Raw genomic sequence first — 27,171 nt, 5'->3', positions numbered from 1 at the left:
TGTTGGACTTTAACCTGGTGTTGTTAAACTTCTTATTGATGTCTCTCACAGCCAATCCTAATATTTCTGGAGTAACAGGAGTTTCCTGAAGCTTGGGAAACTGACCGGTGAAACGGAGGCGACTTTGAGCAGCAGATCAGGTGGGGATTTAAACTTGTCATTGCCCCATCTGAATAAAACCTCACTTATTGCAGCTGCTGTCTCAGTTCCCCTGGTAAATGTTTAACAGAGATTTCTAGTGTGTGAATAACATTCTTCATCCTCGGAGGCTTTCAAACTGACAACATCAGTGTGGGATGTGTAGCCTCAGATGTGTTTGACAGCAGATCAGAATAGGAAGACCCACAGCATCCAAGGCAGTGATGATGTGCAGTGGTGGGATCAGCACATTCACAGGAGAAAGAGAGATACAGGAGGAATGGTCATAGATAGTGGGGCACATGGGAGAGGGTCATGTGGAAGAGGGTCATGTGGTTGGAAAAGTCACAGTGTAGAGGAAGACATAGTGGAGAGACCGCAAAGACTATGGGCCTTGACAATATTCCAGTAATAGTACTTAAGAGTTGTGCTCTAAAACTTGCTGTGCCCCTCGCCAAGCTGGTCCAGTACAGTTACACCAGTGGAATTTACCCAGCAATATGCAAAATTGCTCAAATATGTACTGTCCACAAAAGGGAAGACAAATCCAACCAGGCCAATTACCATCCATCAGTCTACTCTTGATCCTCAGCAAAGTGATGGAAGGGGTTATCAACAATGCGATCAGCAACCTGCTCAATGACAGTCAGTTTAGCTTCCCCAGGATCACTCAGCTCCTGACCTCATTACAGCCTTGCTTCAAACATGGACAAAAGAGCTGAACTCAAGAGGTCAAGTGAGAGCGATTGCCCTTGACATCAAGGCAGCATTTGACTGAGTATGGCATCAGAGTGCCCTAGCAAAACTGGAGACAATGGAAATCAGGAGGAAACCCCTCCACTGGTTGGAGCCAAACTCCTGACTTGGAAACAGATTGCTATTTCTTCACTGTCTCTGAGTCAAAATCCCGGAACTCCCTCCCTAACTGCACTGTGGGTGTACCTACACCCCATGGACTGCAGTGGTTTACAAATTCAATACCACAAATGCAATTATGGATGGGCAATAAATGCCGCCCTACCCAGTGACACATGAAGAAATTAATAAAAACTGAGAATTCAATCCCTTCAGTGACAAGGGAGCAGTGGGATTTGGGCGTGGTGGTGGGGGGGGAGGTGAATCATGTTTCCTTGTTTTAATCAACAAAAGGGTTAGAGAGAAATGGGCGAAACGCGGGCAATTGGGACTAGCTGGGAGGGCACCATGGTTGGCGTGGACCGGTTGGGCCGAAGGGTCTGTTTCCATGCTGTATTGCTCTTTCTGTCTCTCAGGGTTGCACCGTACTACACCAGAGAATACAGAGAGGATAGACTCCGCAGATAGATCCTGACCATCACCCAAGGAACAATTGCACAACTGTGGGAAGACATCCAGTCCCTTCACAGCATTGCTCAACACAGAGAAGGTTGGGCAGTGAAACTATCATCTGAAAATTAGTCGGGTCAGGGGAGCTTTGACATATCATCAGATCTAAAACTAGTTAGTGGTGTGGAACCTTTCATCAGAACCAACTTTTCCAAAGGTTCAGCTGTGGATGATCAGTCAAGGTGAGGCTGGGAAGAAGTGTGAGTTGCTCAAGTGTGGTGAGAGATTCAATCATTCATTGAGCCTCATGAACCACCGGCTCATGCTGACAGGTGAGAGGCTGGTCAGGTATCAAGTAAGAGTTTTAACAACACCAGGTTAAAGTCCAACAGGTTTATTTGGTAGCAAATGCATCCGTTGTCGTATCTTTAAGACCTGGTTGGCTGTGGAGATTCGCATTCTAATCAGTATTCTGTAACTTGATTTTGTGTCTCTGTGCCCTGGTTGAGAGCAGATTTCCACTCCATCTGACGAAGGAGCAGCTCTCCGAAAGCTAATGGCATTTGCTACCAAATAAACCTGTTGGACTTTAACCTGGTGTTGTTAAAACTCTTACTGTGTTTACCCCAGTCCAACACCGGCATCTCCACATCACAAGTATCAAGTGTCAGGTGTGTGAGGAGGCTGTACAGGCTCATAAGATCTCCTAACACACAAGGTGCATCTGTTGTCCCACCAGTAACACAACAACAGCCAAATGGAAGAGAATCCATTCGAGTGTGAGATGTGTAATAGAGCTTTTACATATCCCTCAACATTCGAGAATCATTGACGCATTCACACGGGGGAGACACCTTTTGAATGTGACATGGATAAAAAGGGATTTGTGTAGGCAGCAACCTTGTTCAAACATCAGCTCATTCACACAGGGGAGAAACCATTCAAGTGTGATCTGTGCAACAAATCATTCTCGCAGTTATTCCTTCTCCTGCTGCATCAGAGGATTTACACAGAGCAGAAATCATTCAGGTGTGAGGTGTAAGAGATATCATTCTCATCATCATCAGGTCTGCAGAATCCTCTGTTGGAGCTGAAGCCATGATGAATGCGAGAATAATTTGACACACCACACACTTGAATGTTTTCTCTCTGCGAATCCTCTGATGCCACAGCTTTATGAATAACTGCAAGAATGATTTGTCACACAGATCACACTTGAATGGTTTCTTCCCTGTGAGAATGTGGTGATGTACATGAAGGTATGATGGAAAATCATTCCTGTCATCATCAGAGATCCATAAACACAAACATATTCACACAGGGGCAAAACCCCTCACAACACAAGAAAAGGAAGCAGGCCCTTCAAGCCTGCCCCACCATTCAATACAATCATGGCCTAACTATGTGGGCCTCAGCTCCTTTTCTGTGCCATTCCCCCATTGCCCTCTATTCCTTGATCTATCAAATATTTATCCACCTCCACTTTAAATAGTTCTAATGATCCTGCCTGCATTACCCTTTGGGGCAGAGAATTTGAGAGATTCACCACACTCTGCGAGAAGAAATTCCTACGCACCTCAGTTTTAAATGACTGGCCCTTTATCTTGTAGCTATGTCTCTTGTTTGAGACTCTCCTGTTAGTGAAAACATCTCACCATCCACCCTATAAAGCCCTCTGAGGATCGTATTGTTTGAATAAGGTCACCCCTCATTCCACGGAATACACAACTAGACTATTCAGTCTCTCTTGATAGGACAACCCCCTCATCCCCGTGATTACCCTGGTGAATCTCCTTTGGACTGCCTCTAATGTTAATATATCCTTTTTAAGGTAAGGGGACCAAAATTGTATGCTGTATTCGAGGTAAAGCGTCACCAACACCCTGTACAATTGCAATAGAACTTCACTATTTTAAAACTCCAACCCCTTTGCAATAAAGGCCCAAAATGTCATTTGCCTGCTTGTTGGACCTGCTTGCTAGCTTTTTGTGATTCATGCACTAGAATCCAGAGAGCCCTCTGTACTTCACTCACTTACAGTCTCTCTCTCTCCATTTAGATAATAATCTGCCTTTTGATTCCTCCTACCAAAGTATATGACCTCACACTTCCCCACATTAAACCCAGTTTGCCAGGTTTTTGCCCAGCCACCCAATCTATCTATATCCCACTGCAGAATCAGAATATCTTCATCACAACCTGCCCTTCAACCTATCTTCATATCATCGACAAATTTGGAAACCTTACATTCTGCTCATTCTTCCAGGTCATTAATGTAAATACTGAAGAATTGCGGGCCGAGAACTGATCCCAGCAGTACTCCACTAGTTATATCTTTCCAGTCTGAAAACGATCCATTTATTCCAACTCTCTATTTCCTATCTGACAACCAGTTTTCAATCCATGCTAACACACTTTCTCCAATTCCATGGGCTTTTACTCTATGCATCAGCCTCTTATGCGGCACCTTGTTAAATGTTTTTTGGAAAGCTAAATACACTACATCTACAAGTTCCCCTTCATCAATTCTCTGTGTTATATCCTCAAAGAATTTAAGCAAATTTGTCAAACATGATTTACCTTTCATAAAACCACATTGAGTGGTTTGTTTCTATTCAGCTTTCCTAAATGATTAACTATTTCCTTTTTGATTATTGACTTCAGCATTTTGCCAATAATAGATGTTAAACTAACTGGCTGATAATTCCCAGCCTTTGTTTCCTTTTTGAACAAGGAAGTCATATTGGCTGTTTTCCAATGTTCTGGTACCCTCCAGAATTTAGTGAGTTATGAAAATTTTCAACTAATGGGTCCACTATCTGTGCAGCTACTTCCATAAAACCCTGGCATGCAGTTCATCAGGTCCTGGTGACTTGTCCGCCTTTATCCCCTGGAGTTTCTCTAATACCCTAACCCTTGTGATTGAGATTTTTGTAAGTTCTACCATGTTATTTGAAATCAGCCCATCTGATAACTTTGGGATATTTGTAATGTGTTCTACGGTGAAGACAGATGCAAAAAATGCATTTGACATATCCACCATTTATTTGTTTGCTGTTATCAATTGACCCACCTCATTCAGTAGAGGTCCAACAGTTACTTTAGTCACCTGCTTCCTATTTAAATATCCATAGAAACTCTTACTGTCTATTTGAATGCTGCATGCAAGTTTTCTCTCAAAATTCATTTCCTCCCTTCTGATGAGATTTTTAGTCTTTTGCTGCTGGATTCTGAAAACTTCCCAGTCCTATCATTTATAACTTACTATATTCTTCTTTTCAATTTAACATTATCCTTGACCTCTGTGTTAATCATGGATGTTACCTCTTTTTTGTGGAATCCCTCTTTTTGATTTGGATAACCTGCTGAGCACTTTGGACCAGCTGTTTAAGTATCTGCCACTGCTCATCAACTGACCTCTATCTTAGCTTGTTTACCCAGTTCACCTTAGACAACTTCTCCCTCATACAATTATAATTACCCTTATTTAAGTTGAAGGCACTGTCTCTGGACCTATGGCATTGACCCTTAAACTGTATCTGGAATTCAATCATATTGTGGTCACTACCCCCTTGAGGGTGTTTAACCACAAGCTCCCTTATTAATCCTTCTTCATTACACAAAACCAAATCTAAAATAACCCGTTCCTGGTTAGGTCCCACAACGTACTGCTCTAAAAAGCAATCCCTGGACACTGTCCTTGTCAGTTTGGTTTGGCCAATCAAATTAGCAGTTACTTACCAGCCAAGTAAATTACTGTTTTCTTGTGGTGCCACAGTGTGTCCCTTGCAGGTCTGGTTGTCTCTGCTCCAAGAACGTGAATCTAAATCTCTGTGTTCTTTACTGTAATCCCATCTGTCTCTCTGCGCTCTTTACTGAAATCTCCTGTCTCTCTGTGTTCTTTACTGAAATCTCCTCTGTCTCTCTCTGTGTTCTTTACTGAAATCTCCTCTGTCGCTCTGTGTTCTTTACTGAAATCTCCTCTGTTTCTCTGTGCTCTTTATTGTAATCTCCTCTGTCTCTCTGCGCTCTTTACTGAAATCCTCTCTGTCGCTCTGTGTTCTTTACTGAAATCTCCTCTGTCTCTCTGTGTTCTTTATTGTAATCTCCTCTGTCTCTCTGTGTTCCTTACTGAAATCTCCTCTGTCTCTCTGTCCTCTTTATTGAAATCTCCTCTGTCTCTCTGCGCTCTTTACTGAAGTCTCCTCTGTCTCTCTGTGCTCTTTACTGAAATCTCCTGTCTCCCTGTGCTCTTTATTTAAGTCTCCTGTGTCTCTCTGTGTTCTTTATTGTAATCTCCTCTGTCTCGCTGTGCTCTTTATTGTAATCTTCTCTGCCTCTCTGTGTTCTTTATTGTAATCTCCTCTGTCTCTCTGTGTTCTTTATTGTAATCTCCTCTGTCTCTCTGTGTTCTTTACTGAAATCCTCTCTGTCTCTTGTGTTCTTTACTGAAATCTCCTGTCTCTCTGTGCTCTTTATTGTAATCTCCTCTGTCTCTCTGTGTTCTTTATTGTAATCTCCTCTCTCTGTGTTCTTTACTGAAATCTCCTCTGTCTCTCTGTGCTCTTAATTGTAATCTCCTCTGTCTCTCTGTGTTCTTTATTGTAATCCCATCTGTCTCTCTGAGCTCTTTATTGTAATCTTCTCTGTGTCTCTGCGCTCTTTACTGAAATCTCCTCTGTCGCTCTGTGTTCTTTACTGAAATCTCCTCTGTTTCTCTGTGCTCTTTATTGTAATCTCCTCTGTCTCTCTGCGCTCTTTACTGAAATCCTCTCTGTCGCTCTGTGTTCTTTACTGAAATCTCCTCTGTCTCTCTCTGTGTTCTTTACTGAAATCTCCTCTGTCTCTTGTGTTCTTTACTGAAATCTCCTGTCTCTCTGTGCTCTTTATTGTAATCTCCTCTGTCTCTCTGTGTTCTTTATTGTAATCTCCTCTGTCTCTCTGTGTTCTTTACTGAAATCCTCTCTGTCTCTTGTGTTCTTTACTGAAATCTCCTGTCTCTCTGTGCTCTTTATTGTAATCTCCTCTGTCTCTCTGTGTTCTTTATTGTAATCTCCTCTCTCTGTGTTCTTTACTGAAATCTCCTCTGTCTCTCTGTGCTCTTAATTGTAATCTCCTCTGTCTCTCTGTGCTCTTTATTGTAATCCCATCTGTCTCTCTGAGCTCTTTATTGTAATCTTCTCTGTGTCTCTGTGTTCTTTACTGAAATCTCCTCTGTCTTTCTATGTTCTTTATTGTAATCTCCTGTGTCTCTCTGTGCCCTTGATTGTAATCCCCTGTCTCTCTGTTCTTTATTGTAATCTCCTCTGTCTCTTTGTGTTCTTTATTGTAATCTCCTCTGTCTCTCTGTGCTCTTTATTGTAATCTCCTCTGTCACTCTGTGTTCTTTACTGAAATCTCCTCTGTCTCTCTGTTCTTTATTGTAATCCCGTCTGTCTCTCCATGCTCATTATTGTAATCCTGTCTGTCTCTCTGTGTTCTTTACTGAAATCCCCTGTCTCTGTGTTCTTTACTGAAATCTCCTCTGTGTTCTTTATTGTAATCCCATCTGTCTCTCTGTGTTCTTTACTGAAATCCCCTGTCTCTCTGTGCTTTTTATTGTAATCTCCTCTGTCTCTCTGTGCTCTTTATTGTAATCTCCTCTGTCTCTCTGTGCTCTTTACTGAAATCTCCTCTGTCTCTCTGTGCTCTTTATTGTAATCTCCTCTGTCTCTGTGTTCTTTACTTAAATCCCCTCTGTCTCTTTGTGTTGTTGATTGTAATCCCGTCTGTCTCTCTGTGTTCTTTACTGAAATCTTCTCTGTCTCTCTGTGCTCTTTATTGTAATCTCCTCTGTCTCTGTGCTCTTTCTTGAAGTTGCATCTCTCTGTGCTGTTTATTCAGAGCCGTCTCTCTCCATGCTCTTTATTGAAGTCTTGCCTCCCACTCTCTGTGCTGTCAAATGCGAAGTGTGTGACAAATCATTCACGCAGTCATCAAGACTCCTTCACCGTCAGACGATTCACACAAGGGACAAGCCATTCAAGTGCGAGGTTTGTGGCAAATCATTCTCGCAGTCATAGAATCTCGTGCAGCATCAGAAGATTCACACGGGAGAAATCACTACGTTGTGAAGTGTGCAAGAAATCATTTGTTAGGTCATCAAGCCTCCTGCTCCATCAGAGGAGTCACACAATGGATTAGCCCTTCATAGTTTGTGTCAAGGCTCACTCCTTCTTCAAAAGACAGGCTTGTCCAACTGGTGGGCCAGATTTTGGCCTACGGAGCCACTCTATGTAGGCTGCGGAGAGTCTCTATCTGGCCATATGAGGGGGTGGTGTGTGCATGGTGGGTTTTGTGCACGTATGTGGGGGGTGTATGCATGCATTTTAGCATGTGAAAACACTTGGTCAGTGCTTGCATGTGAGAGGTTGGTGTATGTACGTGAGGGAAGTGTGTGTAAAAGAGAGAGGGGTATGTGAGGGAGGTGAGTGTGTGTGTGAATTAGAGGGAGAGAGAGTTGGTATGTGTGGTTGTATGGAAGAGAGAAAGGGAGGCATATATGTCTTTCACAGAGAGGGCGGGGGAGTGTGTGAGAATCGTGTGTGTGGGAGTGTGAGAGAGACATGTGTGTGGAAAACAGAGAGGGGTGTGTGTGTAAAGTGAGAGAGAGAGAAAGGGATGTGTGTGAGGGATGAGAGGGAGGGTGTCCAAGACTGGAAGTGAGTTTTCACACTCTTAACGGTCATGTTTATTGATTACCCATTTCCAAAAGTATCAATTTGTTTTAACCTGTTTTTCTTTCTCAGCCAGTTGCTTCTCTTTATATGTCAGCTATTTTAAAAATTCATGTTCAACTTTATGTCAAATTTTATCTTTCCAAAACTTGAATCAACCCCTTGAAAAAAATTGAAATATGGTCCTTGTGCAAAGGGTTAGATGTGGGGGAGTGTTTAAATCAGATTAATGTTGACAGAAGCATTGTGGTGAATGGAGGGTCAAAGGGCAGAGTTAGGAATTGCAAGGTACTGTCCAACTCACCTGAGGGAAGAGTATCTTCCAGGAGTGGAACTGATTGGTCCATGGACCCATGTGACCACTGGATCTCTCTGTAACAATTAGTCAGTTTGTATGATGGAAACAAATTCCTTTCTGTATCACTAGTTGGGAACCAGATTAAAGCACAGTGATTTTAAAGAAACTTCTGTCTGTAGTATTCTGAGAGAGTTTCCCCTGATGTGTGTGTGTGTGTTCTTTGAAGAGATAACAAATAGGTTAGACCAAGGAGAGCCAATGGATGTTATCTATCTTGACTTCCAAAAGGCCTTTGACAAGGTGCCTCACGGGAGACTGCTGAGTAAAATAAGGGCCCATGGTATTCGAGGCAAGGTACTAACATGGATTGACGATTGGCTGTCAGACAGAAGGCAGAGAGTTGGGATAAAAGGTTCTTTCTCAGAATGGCAACCGGTGACAAGTGGTGTCCCGCAGGGTTCAGTGTTGGGGCCACAGCTGTTCTCTTTATATATTAACGATCTAGATGACGGGACTGGGAGCATTCTGGCCAAGTTTGCCGATGATACAAAGATAGGTGGAGGGGCAGGTAGTATTGAGGAGGTGGGGAGGCTGCAGAAAGATTTAGACAGTTTAGGAGAGTGGTCCAAGAAGTGGCTGATGAAATTCAACGTGGGCAAGTGCGAGGTCGTACACTTTGGAAAAAAGAATAGAGGCATGGACTATTTTCTAAACGGTGACAAAATTCATAATGCTAAAGTGCAAAGGGACTTGGGAGTCCTAGTCCAGGATTCTCTAAAGGTAAACTTGCAGGTTGAGTCCGTAATTAGGAAAGCAAATGTAATGTTGTCATTTATCTCAAGAGGCTTGGAATACAAAAGCAGGGATGTACTTCTGAGGCTTTATAAAGCACTGGTTAGGCCCCATTTGGAGTACTGTGAGCAATTTTGGGCCCCACACCTCAGGAAGGACATACTGGCACTGGAGCGGGTCCAGCGGAGATTCACACGGATGATCCCAGGAATGGTAGGCCTGACATACGATGAACGTCTGAGGATCGTGGGATTATATTCATTGGAGTTTAGGAGGTTGAGGGGAGATCTGATAGAAACTTACAAGATAATGAACGGCTTAGATAGGATGGACGTAGGGAAGTTGTTTCCATTAACAGGGGAGACTAGGACGCGGGGGCACAGCCTTAGAATAAAAGGGAGTCACTTTAGAACAGAGATGAGGAGAAATTTCTTCAGCCAGAGAGTGGTGGGTCTGTGGAATTCATTGCCACAGAGGGCTGTGGAGGCCGAGACGTTGAGCGTCTTCAAGACAGAAATTGATAAATTCTTGATTTCTCGAGGAATTAAGGGCTATGGGGAGAGAGCGGGTAAATGGAGTTGAAATCAACCATGATTGAATGGTGGAGTGGACTCGATGGGCCGAATGGCCTTACTTCCGCTCCTATGTCTTATGGTCTTATGGTTAGTAAAGTGAGCCAGCTCTCAGGAGTGGGTATGGGATAGAATTGGACCTTGCTTTAGTGGGTGATGTGATTGTGAATTATAGACTGATCCTCTTCCAGAGACGGGTGTTTGACTAATACCATGGGTAATGTTTGTACTCGCCTGATTGGGAGGACTACTATCCTGAGTGGGAGGACTACTATCCTGAGTATGCTGATGTAGTGAGGTGAATTCTTGCTAGGAAGATTGAATAAAATGAAACTTAGAGAATTGGATAAAAAGAAACTTTGATGGGGATTTAGCTGCACTGAGGACTTCTGATATGCTGATCAGCTTCATAGCAGGGGGAACATATATTTACTTAAGCAAATGGAGAGCAGCAGTCTAGAGATAGAGGTCATGGCCACACCCAGTTGCAAACAAAGCTCTCTCTGTGTTCGACTCCACAGGTTCTACTCTGAACAAGAAGAAACGTTTTCCAAAAGAAAGGTCCTGTGTGGTAATTACTGCTGGATTTGGCTCACAGTGTTAAAACCTATGGGATGTTGTTCTGGGGAAGGTGAATTCCTGCGGTTCACTAAATAGATAGATTTGGATGGGAGTAATTCAAATATATTGTCTCGGTGACCATTATAATAGTAAATTGTAAATATTGTTCTGTCCAGTTGCCTTTCTTGTGTGTTTTACAGTTTAATAAATATTTTATAATTTGAATATTTACAATAAGGCTGAACATTTCCTCACCGGGTTTCATCTCTTCCCTCACATTATATCAAGCTGCAAAAAAAAGTTAAGAACTGGCATTCCAATTTTCCCTTCTTGAATTTGGGACCCCCTCACATTTAACATAGCGGGGTTCTTAAAACTCTTCAGACCTCAGTGTAATAGCAGTATGATATGTTTACTCTTCCAAGATTCAACTAAAGTTCTGGGAAAGATCCTGAGTCATTTCCAACTGTTTTATTACTTTGGTTGATTCATATTTTCCGGTAAGCGGAATTTTCTGTTGCAGCTTGTCTGATGTTTCATCTTTTATAATTCACGACAAATTTATGTTTTGAAGCTTACTCCAATCTACCTGATTTGTCAGCCTGTTGTATTCCTATTCACTGAAACACTAAGGAGCCTGCAGTAAGAGTCCTGTACACAATATCTTGTAAGAAGTCTCACAACACCAGGTTAAAGTCCAACAGGTTTATTTGGTAGCAAATACCATAAGCGTTCGGAGCGCTGCTCCTTCGTCAGATGGAGTGGAAATGTGCTCTCAAACAAAATCAAGTTACAGAATACTAATTAGAATGTGAATCCCTACAGCCAGCCAGGTCTTAAAGGTACAGACAATGTGGGTGGAGGGAGCATTAAACACAGGTTAAAGAGATGTGTATTGTCTCCAGACAGAACAGCTAGTGAGATTCTGCAAGTCCAGGGGGCAAGCTGTGGGGGTTACTGATAATGTGACATAAATCCAACATCCCGGTTTAGGCTGTCCTCATGTGTGCGGAACTTGGCTATCAGTTTCTGCTCAGCGACTGCGCTGTCGTGTGTCGTGAAGGCCGCCTTGGAGAACGCTTACCTGAAGATCCTTCACGACACACGACAGCGCAGAGTCGCTGAGCAGAAACTGATAGCCAAGTTCCGCACACATGAGGACGGCCTAAACCGGGATGTTGGATTTATATCACATTATCAGTAACCCCCACAGCTTGCCTCCTGGACTTGCAGAATCTCACTAGCTGTTCTGTCTGGAGACAATACACATCTCTTTAACCTGTGTTTAATGCTCCCTCCACCCACATTGTCTGTACCTTTAAGACCTGGCTGGCTGTAGAGATTCGCATTCTAATCAGTATTCTGTAACTTGATTTTGTGTCTCTGTGCACTGTTTGAGAGCACATTTCCACTCCATCTGACGAAGGAGCAGCGCTCCGAAAGCTTATGGTATTTGCTACCAAATAAACCTGTTGGACTTTAACCTGGTGTTGTGAGACTTCTTATTGTTTGAATATATACAGACTTGCACATTAATTATATGTTGAACTCTTGGAGAGAAAATGTAGCATAGATTGATATTAAACTAATTTGTACAGTTTATATTTCAAACATTTTTGTAAAAAATGACATTGAGAACAAAATGAATTGAAAATGCTTTCAAAAGGAAATGTTGTTTTCAGCTTTTTGTACAGTAATTAGTTTTATAAATATTAAGCTGCAATGGAGAGTTGAAGCACCAAGTAAAAAGAAAAGGCAGGTCTGACCCGCATTGCAATGGCCCTCACCACAGTAATGGCAAGGTGGCAGATCCCAAATCTACCCCAGCCAGAACAGGAATTGAACCCTGTGCTGTTGGCACCAACCTGATCCAGTCCAACCGTCCAACGGGGAGTCTTGAGTTGCTATGGCAAGTTTTACAGCATGTTGTAGCCTGGAGCTATCGATAGTGATGGTAGAGGCTCCGATTTCTTTTCATCGCATGGCTAACCAGGAATCTCTTCCACTCTTACCACCTGTCATTGGTGTGTTGGAAGGATCTACAGGCACATTTTCAACCTGTATGGCCACGTTATGAACATACCTTTCTTCGCCAAGTCGTCCAGGAGTGGGACTCAGACCCAGAGCTTCTGGTTCAGAGGCAGAGACACTACCCACTGCACCACAAGATCTCCATTCAACAATCATCGACTATCTGAAAATCCTTGGTATTCTTCAATCATATTGGTCTACAGAACACTCTCCCACCACTAGATATAAAAGTGCAAAGGTACTTGGGATCAATTGAGGGGTGAGATGCAGAGCTAGGAATCTGGGAAGGGTTTTGGCATCAGCTGAGGTGTGAAAATCTGGCAAAGAGGTCTGGCGAGGATCAATTCCCAAGGCACTCCCCCAGTCACAGAATCAATCTCCCAGTCATAGTCACTCCCCCAGTCACAGATTCAATCTCCCAGTCATAGTCACTCCCCCAGTCAGAGTCAGTTTCTGAGTCACAGTCACTGTTCAGTCAGAATCAATCTCTGAGTCACAGTCCCTCCCCCAGTCACAGAGTCAGTTTCTGAATCAGTCACTCCCCCAGTCACAGATTCTGAGTAACACACTCCCCAATGACTGCGCCACTCCTAAATCACTCCTGGAGTCACAGCATGACATCCTATCTTCCATGTTCCCACTCTGCCGTGGCCCCTTCCTCCTGTTCCTCTCTCTCACTTCTGTACATGTGTCGATCCTATCACTGCACATCATCACTGTCTTGAATGCTGTGGGTCTTCCACTCTTGTTCCACTTCCATCTGCTGTTTGAACACATCCGAGGCTACACATCCAATATTGATGTTGTCATTTGAAAGCCTCTGAGGATGAAGAATGCTATTTCCACGCTAGAAATATATATCAAACATTTACCAGGGGGAACTGGGACAGCAGCTTCAATAAGTGAGGTTTTATTCAGATGAGACAATGACAAGTTTAAAAACTAATTTGCTGCTCAAAGTCCCCTCCGTTTCACCCAGAAATATTTGGAGTAATCTGAATTTTAAACAATGTTCCATGTGGTGTGTAAAATGGTTATTGTCTCAAACCTTTATTTACACATAATGACATCAGAGGTGACATATGGGATCCACAGTGTATAAAGGGATTTACCCAAACATCCTCATTTTTATTTACAAGTTATTCCAGAAAAATAGTCCACTTGAACAAAAGAATTCTGTTCTTTCCAGCTTGTTCCAATTGCACACATTGCACATATAATCTGTAAAGTGTTCAGGGTTCACTGCCAAATGATTTATCTGCAAACAAAGTAACATCCTTTGTAAACACTTTGGAGCAGATAGAAGCAGTTTGAGAAAGATGCTTTGAAGTGACTTGTGGTCAGACTCTACCATCACTTTCTCTCTCCCAAACAGGTACTGGTTGAAATGCTCACAAGCAAAGACAATAACCAGGCACTCTTTCTCAGTCTGTGCATAGCATCGTTCAGTTTGCGCTAATGCTTTGGATACAAACACAACTGGTTGTCTTGGCTGCATGAGGGTTGCTCCGAGTCCTGTTTCACTGGCATCTCACTGCAGGGTGACTTCATCATTGACATCATAGTAACTCAGCACTGGCATTGTCACTAGTTGTTTGATGTGAGTGAAAGCTACTTCTTGTTCTGTGTCTCAATACCACTGAACATCCTCTGTAGTGAGCTTAGTAGAGATTCACATTCTTATGACCGATTGGCAAGAATTAGGCTAAGTAGTTCCAGGAGGACCAACAACTGTGTGAAGGATTTCTGACAGAACTTACAGTGATGTCTCGAATCAAGACGTCAAGAAAGTTTTCTCCCAAAATTCACACTTAGAATCCTATTCCCTTATGTGGATCCTTGGATATAGCAGGTGTTTATATGATTGTAAGAGTGATCTGTCGTGCTTTTTACATTTCAATGGTTTCTCCCCTGTGTGAACTGTCTGATGGACCAGGAACTTTGAAAACTTTGTGAAGATTTTGTCAGGTACCTCACACTTGAACTGCTCCTCACCTGTATGACTTGTTGGTGTGTGCAGAGGTTCCATAACTGTGGAGAATGATTTGTCACACACATCACACAAATGGTTTCTCCCTTTTGTAGATCCTCAGATGGATCAGATGCTTCGATAACTGTGAAAAGGCTTTGTCACATACCACACAATTTAACTGCCTCTCCTGTCTGAATGTGTTGGCATCTGCAGTTCAATGAATCCAATAACGTTTTGTCGTACATCACACATTTTATTGGTTTCTGTTCGCTGTGAACAGTCTGATGGAACAGGAATTTCAATGAATCTAAAAATGATTTGTCACACACCTCACACTTGAATGATTTCTCCCCAGTGTAAATGCATTGGTATATACACACCTCACACTTCAAAGGTCTCACTCCAGTGGTTACGTCGGTGTAAACAGAGATTCTCAGCCCGTGAGAATGATTTGTTACACACCTCACATTGGAATGGTTTCTCCCCAGTGTGAATGCGTTGGTGGACACGGAGGTTCGATGACTGTGTGAAAGATTCGTCACAGACCTCACAAGTAAACGGTTTCTCTCCTGTATGAGTGCGTTGGTGGACATGGAGGTTGGATAACCTAGCAAATGATTTGTCACAAACTTCACACTGGAATGGTTTCTTGCCTGTGTGAATTTGTTGGTGGACACGAAGGGTTGATGCCCGCGAGAATGATTCCTCACAGACCTCGCATGTGAACGGTCTTTCTCCTGTGTGAGTACGTTGATGTACAAGTAGATTGGATGACTGTGCAAATGATTTCTCACACACCTCACACTTGAATGGTTTCTCCCCTGTGTGAATACGTTGATGGATTCGGAGAGTTGATGACCACAAAAATGATTCGTCACACACCTCGCACGTGTACGGTCTTTCCCCTGTATGCGTGCGTCGATGGAGACGGAGGGTTGACGACCATGAGAATGATTTATCACACACCTTGCATGTAAATGGTCTCTCCCCTGTGTGAGTGCGTTTGTGAACATTTAGGCTCGATGACTGAGTGAATGATTCATCACAAACCTCACACGTGAATGGTCTCTCTCCTGTGTGAGTGCGTAGGTGTACACGTAGATCGAATGACTGCAAGAATGATTTGTCACATACCTCGCATCTGAATGGTTTCTCCCCTGTGTGAATGCGTCGGTGTCTCCGGAGGGCTGATGAATCTGAGAATGATTTGTCGCACACCTTGCACTTGAATGGTTTCTCCCCGGTGTGAATGCGTTGGTGAACACGGAGGGTCGATGACTGCGTGAATGATTCATCACAGACCTCACATGTGAATGGTTTCTCCCCTGTGTGAGTGCGATGGTGGACACGGAGATCCGATGACTGCAAGAATGATTTGTTGCAAACCTCACAAATGAATGGTTTCTCACCTGTGTGAATGCGATGGTGTCTCAGCAGCTTGGAGGAACTAGTGAAAGCCGCCTCACATATATCACAACTGAAGGGTTTCTCCCCTGTGTGAATCCTTTGGTGTATTATGAGGCCTGACGATTTCAGAAAAGCTTTATCACAAACTTCACACCTGAACTGTTTCTCTGCCATGGAGCTGCTGTTGTCTTGACAGATGTTGTTACAGATGTATCCTATATATTAGGTGATCCTCTGAGACGGTAGAGACTTCCACCACTTGCACAGCTTCTCACCTGTAGGAAAGAGTCAGTGGTTCTTGAGATTCAAAGACTGATTGAAACTCTCACCACACTTGAAGCCCACTCTCACTTTTTCCCAGCCTCACCCTGACTGATCACCCACAGCCAAATCTTCGGAAAGATTAACTCTGGTGGAAGGTTCCACACCGCTGACCAGTTTCAGATCTGATGATATCTCAAATCTCCCGTGACCCAAGCGATTTCCAGATGATGGTTTCAGTGCCCAACCTTCTCTGTGTTGGGCAATGCTGTGAAGGGACTAGGTGTCTTCCCACAGTTGTGTTGTTCCTTGAGTGATGGTTAGGATCCATCGACGGTGTCTATCTTCACAATATTCTCTGGTGTAGTACAGTGCAATCCTTCTGTAAAACAGGAAAAGAAAACTTGATTTCCTCCATTCTCTCTTCTCCTTTGCTGAAGGGGCTGACACCGATCGACACCATTTCACATTGAGTGCCAGTCTGCTATTCCTCTTTGTGGGGATCAGATAAAAGTCCTTTATTGTTCCTCACTTGAATTCACACACCCTCTGCTTCCAGCAGGGACACAGGATGGTGACCAGTAACAGACACATGGCTTTCTTTCCTCTGCCCAGCCAACAAATTCTCAGGCATCATGAGGGTAATGCCAAAGACAGTCGAGCAGAGTGTAAAATGGGCTATCAAATCACTATTAGCTTGTGTCGTGTTGTCAAAGTCCAGTTTCACCTTAAACACGCAGGAAAGGTGTAAATTCAATGTAGATTTTGAAATTTCTCCACTTTTCCCAATTATTTGCAAAAAATACACTGGGCAGGAACTGCAAAAAGCTAAGGAAAATATCACTTCAGTTTAGCTGACTAAAGGGTTCTGGTTTATCCTGGGAATTAGATACACTGCACTCACTCAGACTGCACATCCCAAATTCAGCTATCAGACACAGCACTGGGCAAAATTATCAAATCCAAACCAGGCTTTTGGGAAATGCCAAGGCCTTCAGGTAAAATGTTTAAAGAAGACATTAAAAGACATTTCAATAAATGTGTCTCTGCCCCTCCCAGATAATTACACCTCACCTTCTCATATTCAGCAATGACCCATCAACAAAACTCAGCCTGTAAATAAGAAGGGAAATGCTTCCAATAAACACACTCAATATCCAACACACAGCTCCAATCAAACAGCTCAGCACAAAGCACCGAGTAAACAGGTCTCTCAGCTGGATCTTCTCACATAGCATGAGGGGCATTCCCACACCTGATTCCCCACAGGATAGTCAGACTGCCTGAACATTAGCGTGGATATTATGCAATGTAATTATTATAAATTCTGCTCCTTCACTCACCATCTCCTCACTTGGTTTTCAGTCCCTACAGGAAGTGAAGCAGCTGTGAAAGAGGAAGAGGAGGGAATGGACAGAGTGGGTGGGCTCTCTGATTGAAGTCTCTCACAGCCAATCCAAATATTTCTGCAGTAACATGAATTTCCTGAAGCTTGGGAAACTGACCGGTGAAACGGAGGCGACTTTGAGCAGCAGATCAGGTGGGGATTTAAATTTGTCATTGCCCCATCTGAATAAAACCTCACTTATCGCAGCTGCTGTCTCAGTTCCCCTGGTAAATGTTTGACAGAGATTTCTAGTGTGGGAACAACATTCTTCATCCTCGGAGGCTTTCAAACTGACAACATCAGTGTGGGATGTGTAGCTTGGGATGTGTTTGACAGCAGATCAGGAGAGGAAGACCCACAGCATCCAAGGCAGTGATGTTGTGCAGTGGTGAGATCAGCACCTGTATAGAAGAGAGGATGGAGAGGAGGACGGGAGGGAAATGAACCCAGGAAATACAGTGGCACAAGAGAAAGGAACATCTGGGAGGGAAAGAAAAGCTTGTCCGAGTGTTTAGAGATTCCCTCAGAAAGACATAGATATCAAACCTAAACAAAACCTCATCCTCAGTGTGTTGTACATGAAATGGTGACATCAGTCACAGAAGGAAGAGATGAACATTGTCCCGAATCAGCTGGTCACCTGGTCACAGCTTCCCTGAATATGGATGTGATGTCTGGGTTTCTGACAACTAAAGCATTGTGGGGTGATCCAGTGTGAGTGAGGTTCACATGGAGTATTCTCAGACAGTCATTACACACTACATGAAGGAGGGGAATTATTTTCTGTTCAGGGAGCTTTGAGTCTCCTCAGGCTACCTTCAATGCCAAGTGAGTGTTACCAATCACGGCCAACACCTTGGGGCAGGAGCTATTCCATAAAACTCCAGTGACCTCTGCTGCTGTTCTCTGAGTGTTGTATTCAATTTAATGAAGTAATTTATTCTCTTTCTATTATCTCCTCCTATCGCTCCTCTTTCCTCCTCCGTTTGTTCTGTTTCTATCTTTTCATTTTCATTCTCCTACCCCCCTCCTCTTACCTCCTCCTCTTAGCTCTCTTCCTCCTTGCTATACTTCTCTCCACCTATTCTCTCTCCTTGTCCAGCATTAGAAAATTGAGAGGGATAAAGAGAAAGTTCATGATCTTAAAATCTGTATCATAACTGGAAAAAAAAAGCAGAAACTGCATGCAATGTTATTAAGGTCATAATGATTATCCTCATCATTCTTTAGGAGCAGGAGAAGGCCATTAAGCCCTTCAAGTCTGCTCTGCCATCCAATAAGATCACGGCTGATCAGGTTATGGGTATGGTCTCAACTCAGCTTTCACATTGACCCACATAACCCTTGCTTTATTGTCTGTCAAAAATATGTCTTCAGGAAGCGAGGAGTTGAGATGACACAGGTTTTTGGAAGTTGATATGAAAACATAAGTCTTTCTTCAGGAAACACTTAGCATCCTGTGATTGGGAAATTCTAAACCCATTGATGGAGAAAGTATACCAGCCCCCAGTGAGACTGACCAATATATTGTGTACAGAGCTCTTATTCTAGGCTCCTGAGTATTTCAGTGAATAGGAACACACCATGCTGACAAATCAGGTAGTTTGATTTCAGCTTAGAACATGAATTTATTGTGAGTTATAAATCTAAACAGAAGATTGATAAAATAGCAGACAATCAACACAATATTCAGCTTACACCAAACTATGAATCAACCAAAACAGCAAAGCATTTGAAAATGACTCAAATTCTTTCCCAGAACATTAAATGAATCTTGGAAGACATTAGATTGCAAACGTTACCCATGGTATCAATCAAACACCCATCACCTGAAGAGGATCTGTCTATAATTGACATTGACAATTGAAAGCAGGGTCCATTTCTACCCCATATCCATTCCTGAGAGCTGGCTCACTTTACTATCACACACACATCAGGTGAAATTCTTTCAGAATACGACAGACAAAAGTTTCATTAAAATCCCTGTGCTTTAATCTGGTTCCCAGTTCCAACGGTCAGAGATGACACCAAACTTCAGTGGCACAGGATGGTGCTCATTTCATAGAGTCAGATAGTCATAGAGGTTTACAGCACGGAACCAGTCCCTTCGGCCCAACTTGTCCATGCCACCCTTTTTTTTAAACACCAAAGCTAATCCCAATTGCCCGCATTTGGCCGATATCCCTCTATACCCATCTTATCCATGTAACTATCTAAATGCCTTTTAAAAGACAAAATTGTACCTGCCTCTACTACTATCTCTGGCAGCTTGTTCCAGACACTCACCATCCTCTGTGTGAAAGAAATTGCCCCTCTGGACACTTTTGTATCTCTTCCCTCTCACCTTAAAGCTATGCCCTCTAGTTTAAGACTCCCCTACCTTTGGGAAGCGGAGTCTAAAACCACTATCTAGCTGATCTGTGCCCCTCATTATTTTATAGACCTCTATAAGATCACCCCTCAGCCTCCTACTCTCCGGAGAAAAAAGTCCCAGTCTATCCAGCCTCTCCTTATAACCCAAACCATCAAGTCCCGGTAGCATTCTAGTAAATCTTTTCTGCACCCTTTCTAGTTTAATAATATCCTTTCTATAATAGAGTGAGCAGAACTGTACATAGTATTCCAAGTGTGGCCGTACCAATGTCTTGTACAACTTCAACAAGCCGTCCCAACTCCTGTATTCAATGTTCTGACCGATGAAACCAAGCATGCCGATTGCCTTCTTCACCATTCTGTCCACCTCTGACTCCACTTTCAAGGAGCTATGAACATGTACCCCTCGATCTCTTTGTTCTGTAACTCTCCCCAACGCCCTACCATTAACTGAGTAAGTCCTGCCCTGGTTCAATCTACCAAAATGCATCACCTTTCATTTATCTAAATTAAACTCCATCTGCCATTCGCAGCCACTGGCCCAATTGATCAAGAGCCCATTGCAAACGGAGATAACGTTCTTCACTGTCCACTATGCCACCAATCATGGTGTCATCTACAAACTTACTAACCATGCCTCCTATATTCTCCTCCAAATCATTAATATCAATGACAAATAACAGTGGACCCAGCACTGATCCCTGAGGCACACTGCTGGTCACAGGCCTCCACTTTGAAAAACAACCCTCTTCCACCACCCTCTGGCTTCTGTCAAGAAGCCAATTTTGTATCCATTTAGATCCCTCACCCTTGTTCCCATGAGATTTAACTTTATGCAACAACCTACGATGCAATACCTTGTCAAAGACCTTGCTAAAGTCCATGCAGACGACATCAACTGCACTGCCCTCATCTACCTTCTTGGTTATCCCTCCAAAAAACTCAATCAAATTTGTGAGACATGATTTTCCACTCACAAAGCTATGCTGACTGTCCCGAATCAGTCCTTGTGTCTCTAAATGCCTGAAGATCCTATCTCTCTCTGATTTCCATCATACAAACACATGCAGAATTGAAGAGATCGAGAGAGGTTTAAAATCTGTTGCAGAGTGGACCACAACACTGCAGTCATCTACAAACTGTTGATCATGTGTATATGTGGTGGTCAGTTTAGTTTTGGCATAGAGGTGACTGAGGTAAATGAGTTTCCTATTGAGATGATATTTCTCTGACACAAGAGTGCAGTGGTTTTTTGATGACGTGAATGTTCACTCTCAGTTCGATTGTAAATAAATTGGGGCCTATCGCACTGCTTTGTTTGACACCAGTCTGAATGTTGAAGGCTTCAGTTTCAGATCTCCCACTCAAGACAGTTACAGTCACATCATCATGAAGCAATTGCAGGATTGTGATGAAGTTTCTTGGGCATCCAAATCATTGGAGCACAATCCACAGAGCCTCATGATTTACTTAGTCAAATCATAGCATCCCTACAGTGCAGAAGAGGCCATTCGGCCTCATCCTTAACCCCACACATTTATCCTGCTAATCCTCCTAATCTACACATCTTGGACACTAAGGGACAATTTAGCATGACCGATCCACCTAACCTGCAAATCTTTGGACTGTGGAAGGAAAACGAACCACCTGGAGGAAACCCATGCAGACACAGGCAAACCCCACACAGACAGTGACCCAAGCCCGGAGTCAAACCCAGGTCCTGGCGCTGTGAGGCAGCAGCGCTAACCACTGTGCCACCGTGTCTTGATGACTTCATGAATGTAATGAAGAGTTCCTGGTGTTGTTCTCAACATTTTCCTTGGATTTGTCTGGAAATAAGGACAATGTTGGAGGTCTAAACCAAGTCACTGGGTGTTTTCTGCAGGCCGCCCAATAGTAACAGGGATGTTGAGGAGCAGATAGGGAAACAGATCCTGGAGAGATGCAGTAATAACAGGGTTGTCGTGATGGGAGACTTTAATTTCCCAAACATCGATTGGAATATCCCTGGGGTAAGGGGTTTGGATGGGGAGGAGTTTGTTAGGTATGTTCAGGAGGGTTTCCTGGCACAGCATGTGGATAAGCCTACAAGAGGAGAGGCTGTACTCGATCTGGTACTGGCTAATGAGCCTGGACAGGTGTTGGATCTCTCAGTGGGGGAGCATCTTGGGGATAGTGATCATAACTATCTCCTTTACGCTCGCATTGGAAAGAGATAGGATCAGGCAAGCTAGGAAAGTGTTTATCTGGAGTAAGGGGAAATATGAAGCCATCAGGCAGGAGATTAGAGGAGTAAATTGGAAGGAGGTATTCTTCAGGAAAAGTACCGAAATAAGGTGGCAGATTTTCAAGGAATGTTTGTCTGGAGTTCTGCATGACAACGTTCCGATGAGACAGGGAGGTTTTGGCAGGTTACGGGAACCGTGGTGCACAAAAGCTACGCTGAACCGAGTCAAAAAGAAAAGGAAAGCATACAAAAGGTTCAGAGAACTAGGCGATGATAGGGATCTAGATGAGTATACGGCTTTTAGGAAGGGACTTAAGAAAGAAATTAGGAGAGCCAGAAGGGGTCACGAGAAGGCCTTGGCAGGTAAGATTAAGGAGAACCCTAAGGCGTTCTATAAATATGTGAAGAGTGAAAGGATGAGATGTGAAGGAATAAGACCTATAAAATGTGAAGGTGAGAATGTCTGTACAGAACCGGAAGAAATAGCAGAGGTGCTTAATGAATATTTTACCTCGGTATTCACGGTGGAAAAAGACCTGCGTAGTTGTACTACAGGATTGAGGCGGACTGAAAAGATTGAGTATGTGGACATTAAGAAAGAGGATGTGTTGGAAATTTTGAATCGCATCAAGATAAATAAGTCGCCGGGACCGGATGGGATGTACCCCAGGTTACTGTGGGAGGCGAGGGAAGAGATTGCAGAGCCTCTGGCAATGATCTTTGCGTCGTCGATGGAGACGGGAGAGGTTCCGGAGGATTGGAGGATTGCGGATGTGGTTCCTATATTCAGGAAAGGGAATAGGGATAGCCCAGGAAATTACCGACCAGTGAGTCTAACCTCAGTGGATGGTAAGTTGATGGAGAAGATCCTGAGGGACAGGATTTATGAACATTTAGAGAAGCTTAGTATGCTCAAAAGTAGTCAGCACGGCTTTGTCAAAGGCAAATCGTGCCTTACGAGCCTGGTGGAGTTCTTTGAAAATGTGACTAAGCACGTTGACGAAGGAAAAAGGGTAGATGTGGTTTACATGGACTTCAGCAAGGTGTTCAATAAGGTCCCCCATGCAAGACTCGAGAAAGTGAGAGGGCATGGGATCCAAGGGGCTGTTGCCTTGTGGATCCAGAACTGGCTTGCCTGCAGAAGGCAGAGAGTGGTTGTAGATGGGTCTTTTTCTGAACGGAGGTTGGTCACCAGTGGAGTGCCCCAGGGATCTGTTCTGGGACCCTTGCTGTTTGTCATTTTCATAAATGACCTGGATGAGGAAGTGGAGGGATGGGTTGGTAAGTTTGCTGACGACACAAAGGTTAGTGGTGTTGTGGATAGTTTGGAGGGATGTCAGAAGCTGCAGCGTGACATAGATAGGATGCAAGACTGGGCAGAGAAGTGGCAGATGGACTTCAACCCGGATAAATGTGTAGTGGTCCATTTTGGCAGGTCAAATGGGATGAAGGAGTATAATATCAAGGGTAAGACTCTGAGCAGTGTAGAGGATCAGAAGGACCTTGGGGTCCGGGTCCAAAGGACTCTTAAATCGGCCTCGCAGGTAGAGGAGGTGGTTAAGAAGGCATATGGTGTGCTGGCCTTCATCAATCGAGGGATTGAGTTTCGGAGTCGGGAGATAATGATGCAGCTTTATAAGACCCTCGTCAGATCTCACTTGGAGTACTGTGCTCAGTTCTGATCACCTCATTACAGGAGGGATGTGGAAATGATTGAAAGAATTGAGAAGATTTAAAGGATGTTGCCTGGATTGGTTGGCATGCCTTATGAGGATAGGTTGAGGGAGCTCGGTCTTTTCTCCTTGGAGAGACGAAGGATGAGAGGTGACCTGATAGAGGTGTACAAGATGTTGAGAGGTATAGATCGGGTGGATTCTCGGAGGCTTTTTCCCAGGGCTGAAATGGCTGCTACGAGAGGACACAGGTTTAAGGTGCTGGGGAGTAGGTACAGAGGAGATGTCAGAGTACGTTTTTCACTCAGAGGGTGAGTGGGTGAGTGGCTGCCATCAGTGGTGGTGGAGGCAAACTCGATAGGGTCTTTTAAGAGACTTCTGGATGAGTACATGGGACTTAATAGGATTGAGGGTTATAGGTAAGCCTATATATAAGCCTAGGTAGGTCGGGACATGACCGGCGCAACTTGTGGGCCGAAGGGCCTGTTTGTGCTGTATTTTTTCTATGTTCTATGTTCTAAGTCAAAGTTCAAAGTGAAGCTTGTATCACTCAATCCCTGTGAGGGACTGATATCTGCTACACAGACCATTGACTTGTTCAATCAGTGATGAACATCCACCCAGCACCAAGACATCACAAGACCCAAAAGTCCAAGGGGAAGAAGATCAATGTCTCAGCCCTAAAACATCCTGACTAAGGGAAGCAGCTCACGAACAATCTGGGAAATCTTCACAATTCCAACTCAATTCCTGAACAGTGGGACAGACATTGGCGAGACGGACAGTGCTTTGGAAGGACAGCTCCCCTGTGTGAGCACCAGAGGGTAAACAACGTAGGCAACTCTCAGGGGAAGGGAAGCAAGTGAGCTGGCTCCAAGTCCATGGGGAAATGTTGGTGTTTGGAGACAGAAGAGGAGTAGTTGAAACAATCCTGGCACATGTCCCACAGGAAGGATTTGTCTCCCGTGTAGCTTCACTGATGTTCCAGGTCAGATAAAAGTGAAGGCTTTATTACAGAACTCAGATTTCCCCTGTTGTTGTTGATGGATCAGCTATACAGTGAGAGACAGCCTCATCAAGACACCACACACCTGAATGACATTCTTCATGTAAGTGTTAATGTAAACCTCACACTTGAAGTGTTATTGCAGTGTTATTTCACTGTGTGATTCCTCTAATGGAGCAGGAGGTATGTTGGCTCAACAAACAATTTGTCACACACCTCACACTTGCATAGTTTCTCCCGTGTGAATGTATTGGTGTCTCTGAAGAATCGATGACCAGGAGAATGATTTCTCACACATCTCTCATACAAATGGCTTCCCCCTGCTGTGAACACGTTGGTGTATGCAGAGGGCCAAAGACCACACAAATGATTTATCACACACCTCGCATGTAAATGGTGTCTCCCCTGTGTGAATGCGTTGGTGAACACGGAGGCTCGATGATTCTGTGAATGATTTGTCACACTTTGCAAGTGAATGATTTCTCCCCTGTGTGGACTGTCAGATGGACCAGGAGTTTCGAACACCTTGTGAAGGCTTTGTCACACACCACACACTTGAATGGTTTGTCACCAGTGTGAATACGTCGGTGTTGCACAAGTGTTGACGACTGTGTAAAAGACCTTTTGCACACCTCACATGTAAATGGTTTCTTCCCTGTGTGAATGCGTTGATGTTGCACAAGCGTTGATGACCGTGTGAAGGCTTTGTCACACACTTCACACTTGAAGGGCTTTACCCCTTTGTGAATCCTCTGGTGCCTCAGCAGATCAGAGGATTGGATGAAAGCCATCTCACAACACTCACATCTGAAAGGTTTCTCCCCGGTGTGGTTTCTTTGGTGTTTTAGGAGGCTCCACGATACCGCAAAAACTTTATTGCAAACCTCACATTTGAAGGGTTTCTCCCCTGTGTGAATTCTCTGGTGTATAAGGAGGTTTGAAGACCTCACAAAGGCTTTATCACAAACTTCACACTTGAAGGGTTTCTCTCCTGTGTGGATTGCCTGATGTCGCTGGAGGCTCCTTAACTGTGTGAAGGATTTGTCACACAATTCACACTTGACCGCTTCCTCCCCTGTGTGAATACTTTGATGTGCACGGAGATTTGTTAACCATGAGAATGATTTCTCACACACCTTACACGTGAATGGTTTCTCCCCAGTGTGAATGCGTTGGTGTGCGCGAAGGTTCGTTAGCCGGGAGCATGATTTGTCACATACTCTGCAGGTGAATGGTTTCTCTCTGGTGTGAATGCGTTGGTGCTTCCGCAGAGTTGATGAAAGTGAGAATGATTTGTCACACACGTCACATGTGAATGGTTTCACCCCAGTGTGAGTGCGTTGGTGTCTGCAGAAGTACGATGAGTCCCAGAATGACTTGTTGCACACATTGCATGTGAATGGTTTCTCACCTGTGTGAATACGCTGGTGTTTGTAGAGAATCGATGAATCTGAGAACGATTTGTTACACACCTTGCAGATGAATGGTTTCTCCCCTGTGTGAATGTGTTGGTGAATGAGGAGTTGTGTTGACATGGAGAATGATTTAATACAAACCTTGCAGGTGAATGGTTTCTCCCCGGTATGGATGCATTGGTATGCACGGAGGCTCGTTAGCTGTGAGAATGATTTGCTGCACGCTGTGAATATGTTGGTGTGTACGGAGGGTTGATGGTACCGAGAATGATTTATTCCATATCTCACATGTGAACGGTTTCTCCCCTGTGTGAATGCGTTGGTGCATGCGGAGGTTCCATGACTTTGAGAATGATTTGTTGCATATCTTGCACCTGAAAAGCTTTTCACCTGCGTGAATGGGTTGGCCATTTGAGAGCACCAATGACTGTGCGCTGGTTTGGTCACACATCTCAGTGTTGAACGGTTTCTCATCTATCTCATTCTGCAGCCAGGCCTTGGGTGATGGTCAGGATCTTCCCGGCCAGTTTCTGGGTGATGGTTTCACTGCCCAACCTTCTCTGTATTGAGCAATGTTGTGAAGGGACTGAATGTCTTCTCACGATTGTGCAGTTTTTCCCTGGGTGATGGTCAGGATCCATCTGCGGTGTCTATCCTCTCTGTATTCTCTGGTACAGTACGGTGCAATCCTTCTGTAAAACAGGAAAAGGAAACATGACCCATCAACAAAACTCAGCCTGTAAATCAGAAGGGAAATGCTTCCAATGAACACACTCAATATCCAACACACAGCTCCAATCAAACAGCCCAAATACTCTAATTGACGGCTAACACACCCAATCAGACAGAGCAGGAATAGCAGATTTGCCGTCAACAGACATGTCTGTTGGGGTGGGCGTGGGGGAGGTCGCGAGGAAGAGGTCGCGAGGAAGAGAGAGAGCGCGCGCGCGCGCCAGCTCGCGGTGCCTGATGGGAGTTATAGTTCTGCCGCGCGCAGCGGCGGTTGGCTCCCAGCGTTCGGGAGTTGGAATGTGAGG

The 27,171-nt window shown here is 44.0% G+C and overlaps 3 protein-coding genes across 3 annotated transcripts in view; 2 read left to right on the top strand and 1 right to left on the bottom strand.

Moving 5' to 3' along the window:
* LOC144497032 (uncharacterized) overlaps positions 1-27,171 on the top strand; it is a 410,838-nt gene that overhangs the window by 193,733 nt on the left and 189,934 nt on the right. The gene's annotated exons all lie outside the window — the stretch shown is intronic.
* LOC144497016 (uncharacterized) overlaps positions 1-27,171 on the top strand; it is a 46,194-nt gene that overhangs the window by 8,568 nt on the left and 10,455 nt on the right. The window lies entirely within an intron of this gene.
* Positions 11,971-26,574, bottom strand: LOC144497008 (uncharacterized). The gene is given in 3 exon segments (XM_078217688.1): positions 11,971-15,957; positions 24,943-25,183; positions 25,185-26,574. Coding segments are annotated over 3 exon segments (2,793 nt in total). The 5' UTR covers positions 26,546-26,574; the 3' UTR covers positions 11,971-14,766.

The sequence above is a fragment of the Mustelus asterias genome, chromosome 8 (assembly GCF_964213995.1).
Source record: "Mustelus asterias chromosome 8, sMusAst1.hap1.1, whole genome shotgun sequence".
Classification (NCBI taxonomy): Eukaryota; Metazoa; Chordata; class Chondrichthyes; order Carcharhiniformes; family Triakidae; genus Mustelus; species Mustelus asterias.
The sequence above is the reverse complement of the archived record's forward strand: the minus strand, read 5'-3'. Positions and strand labels throughout refer to the sequence as shown.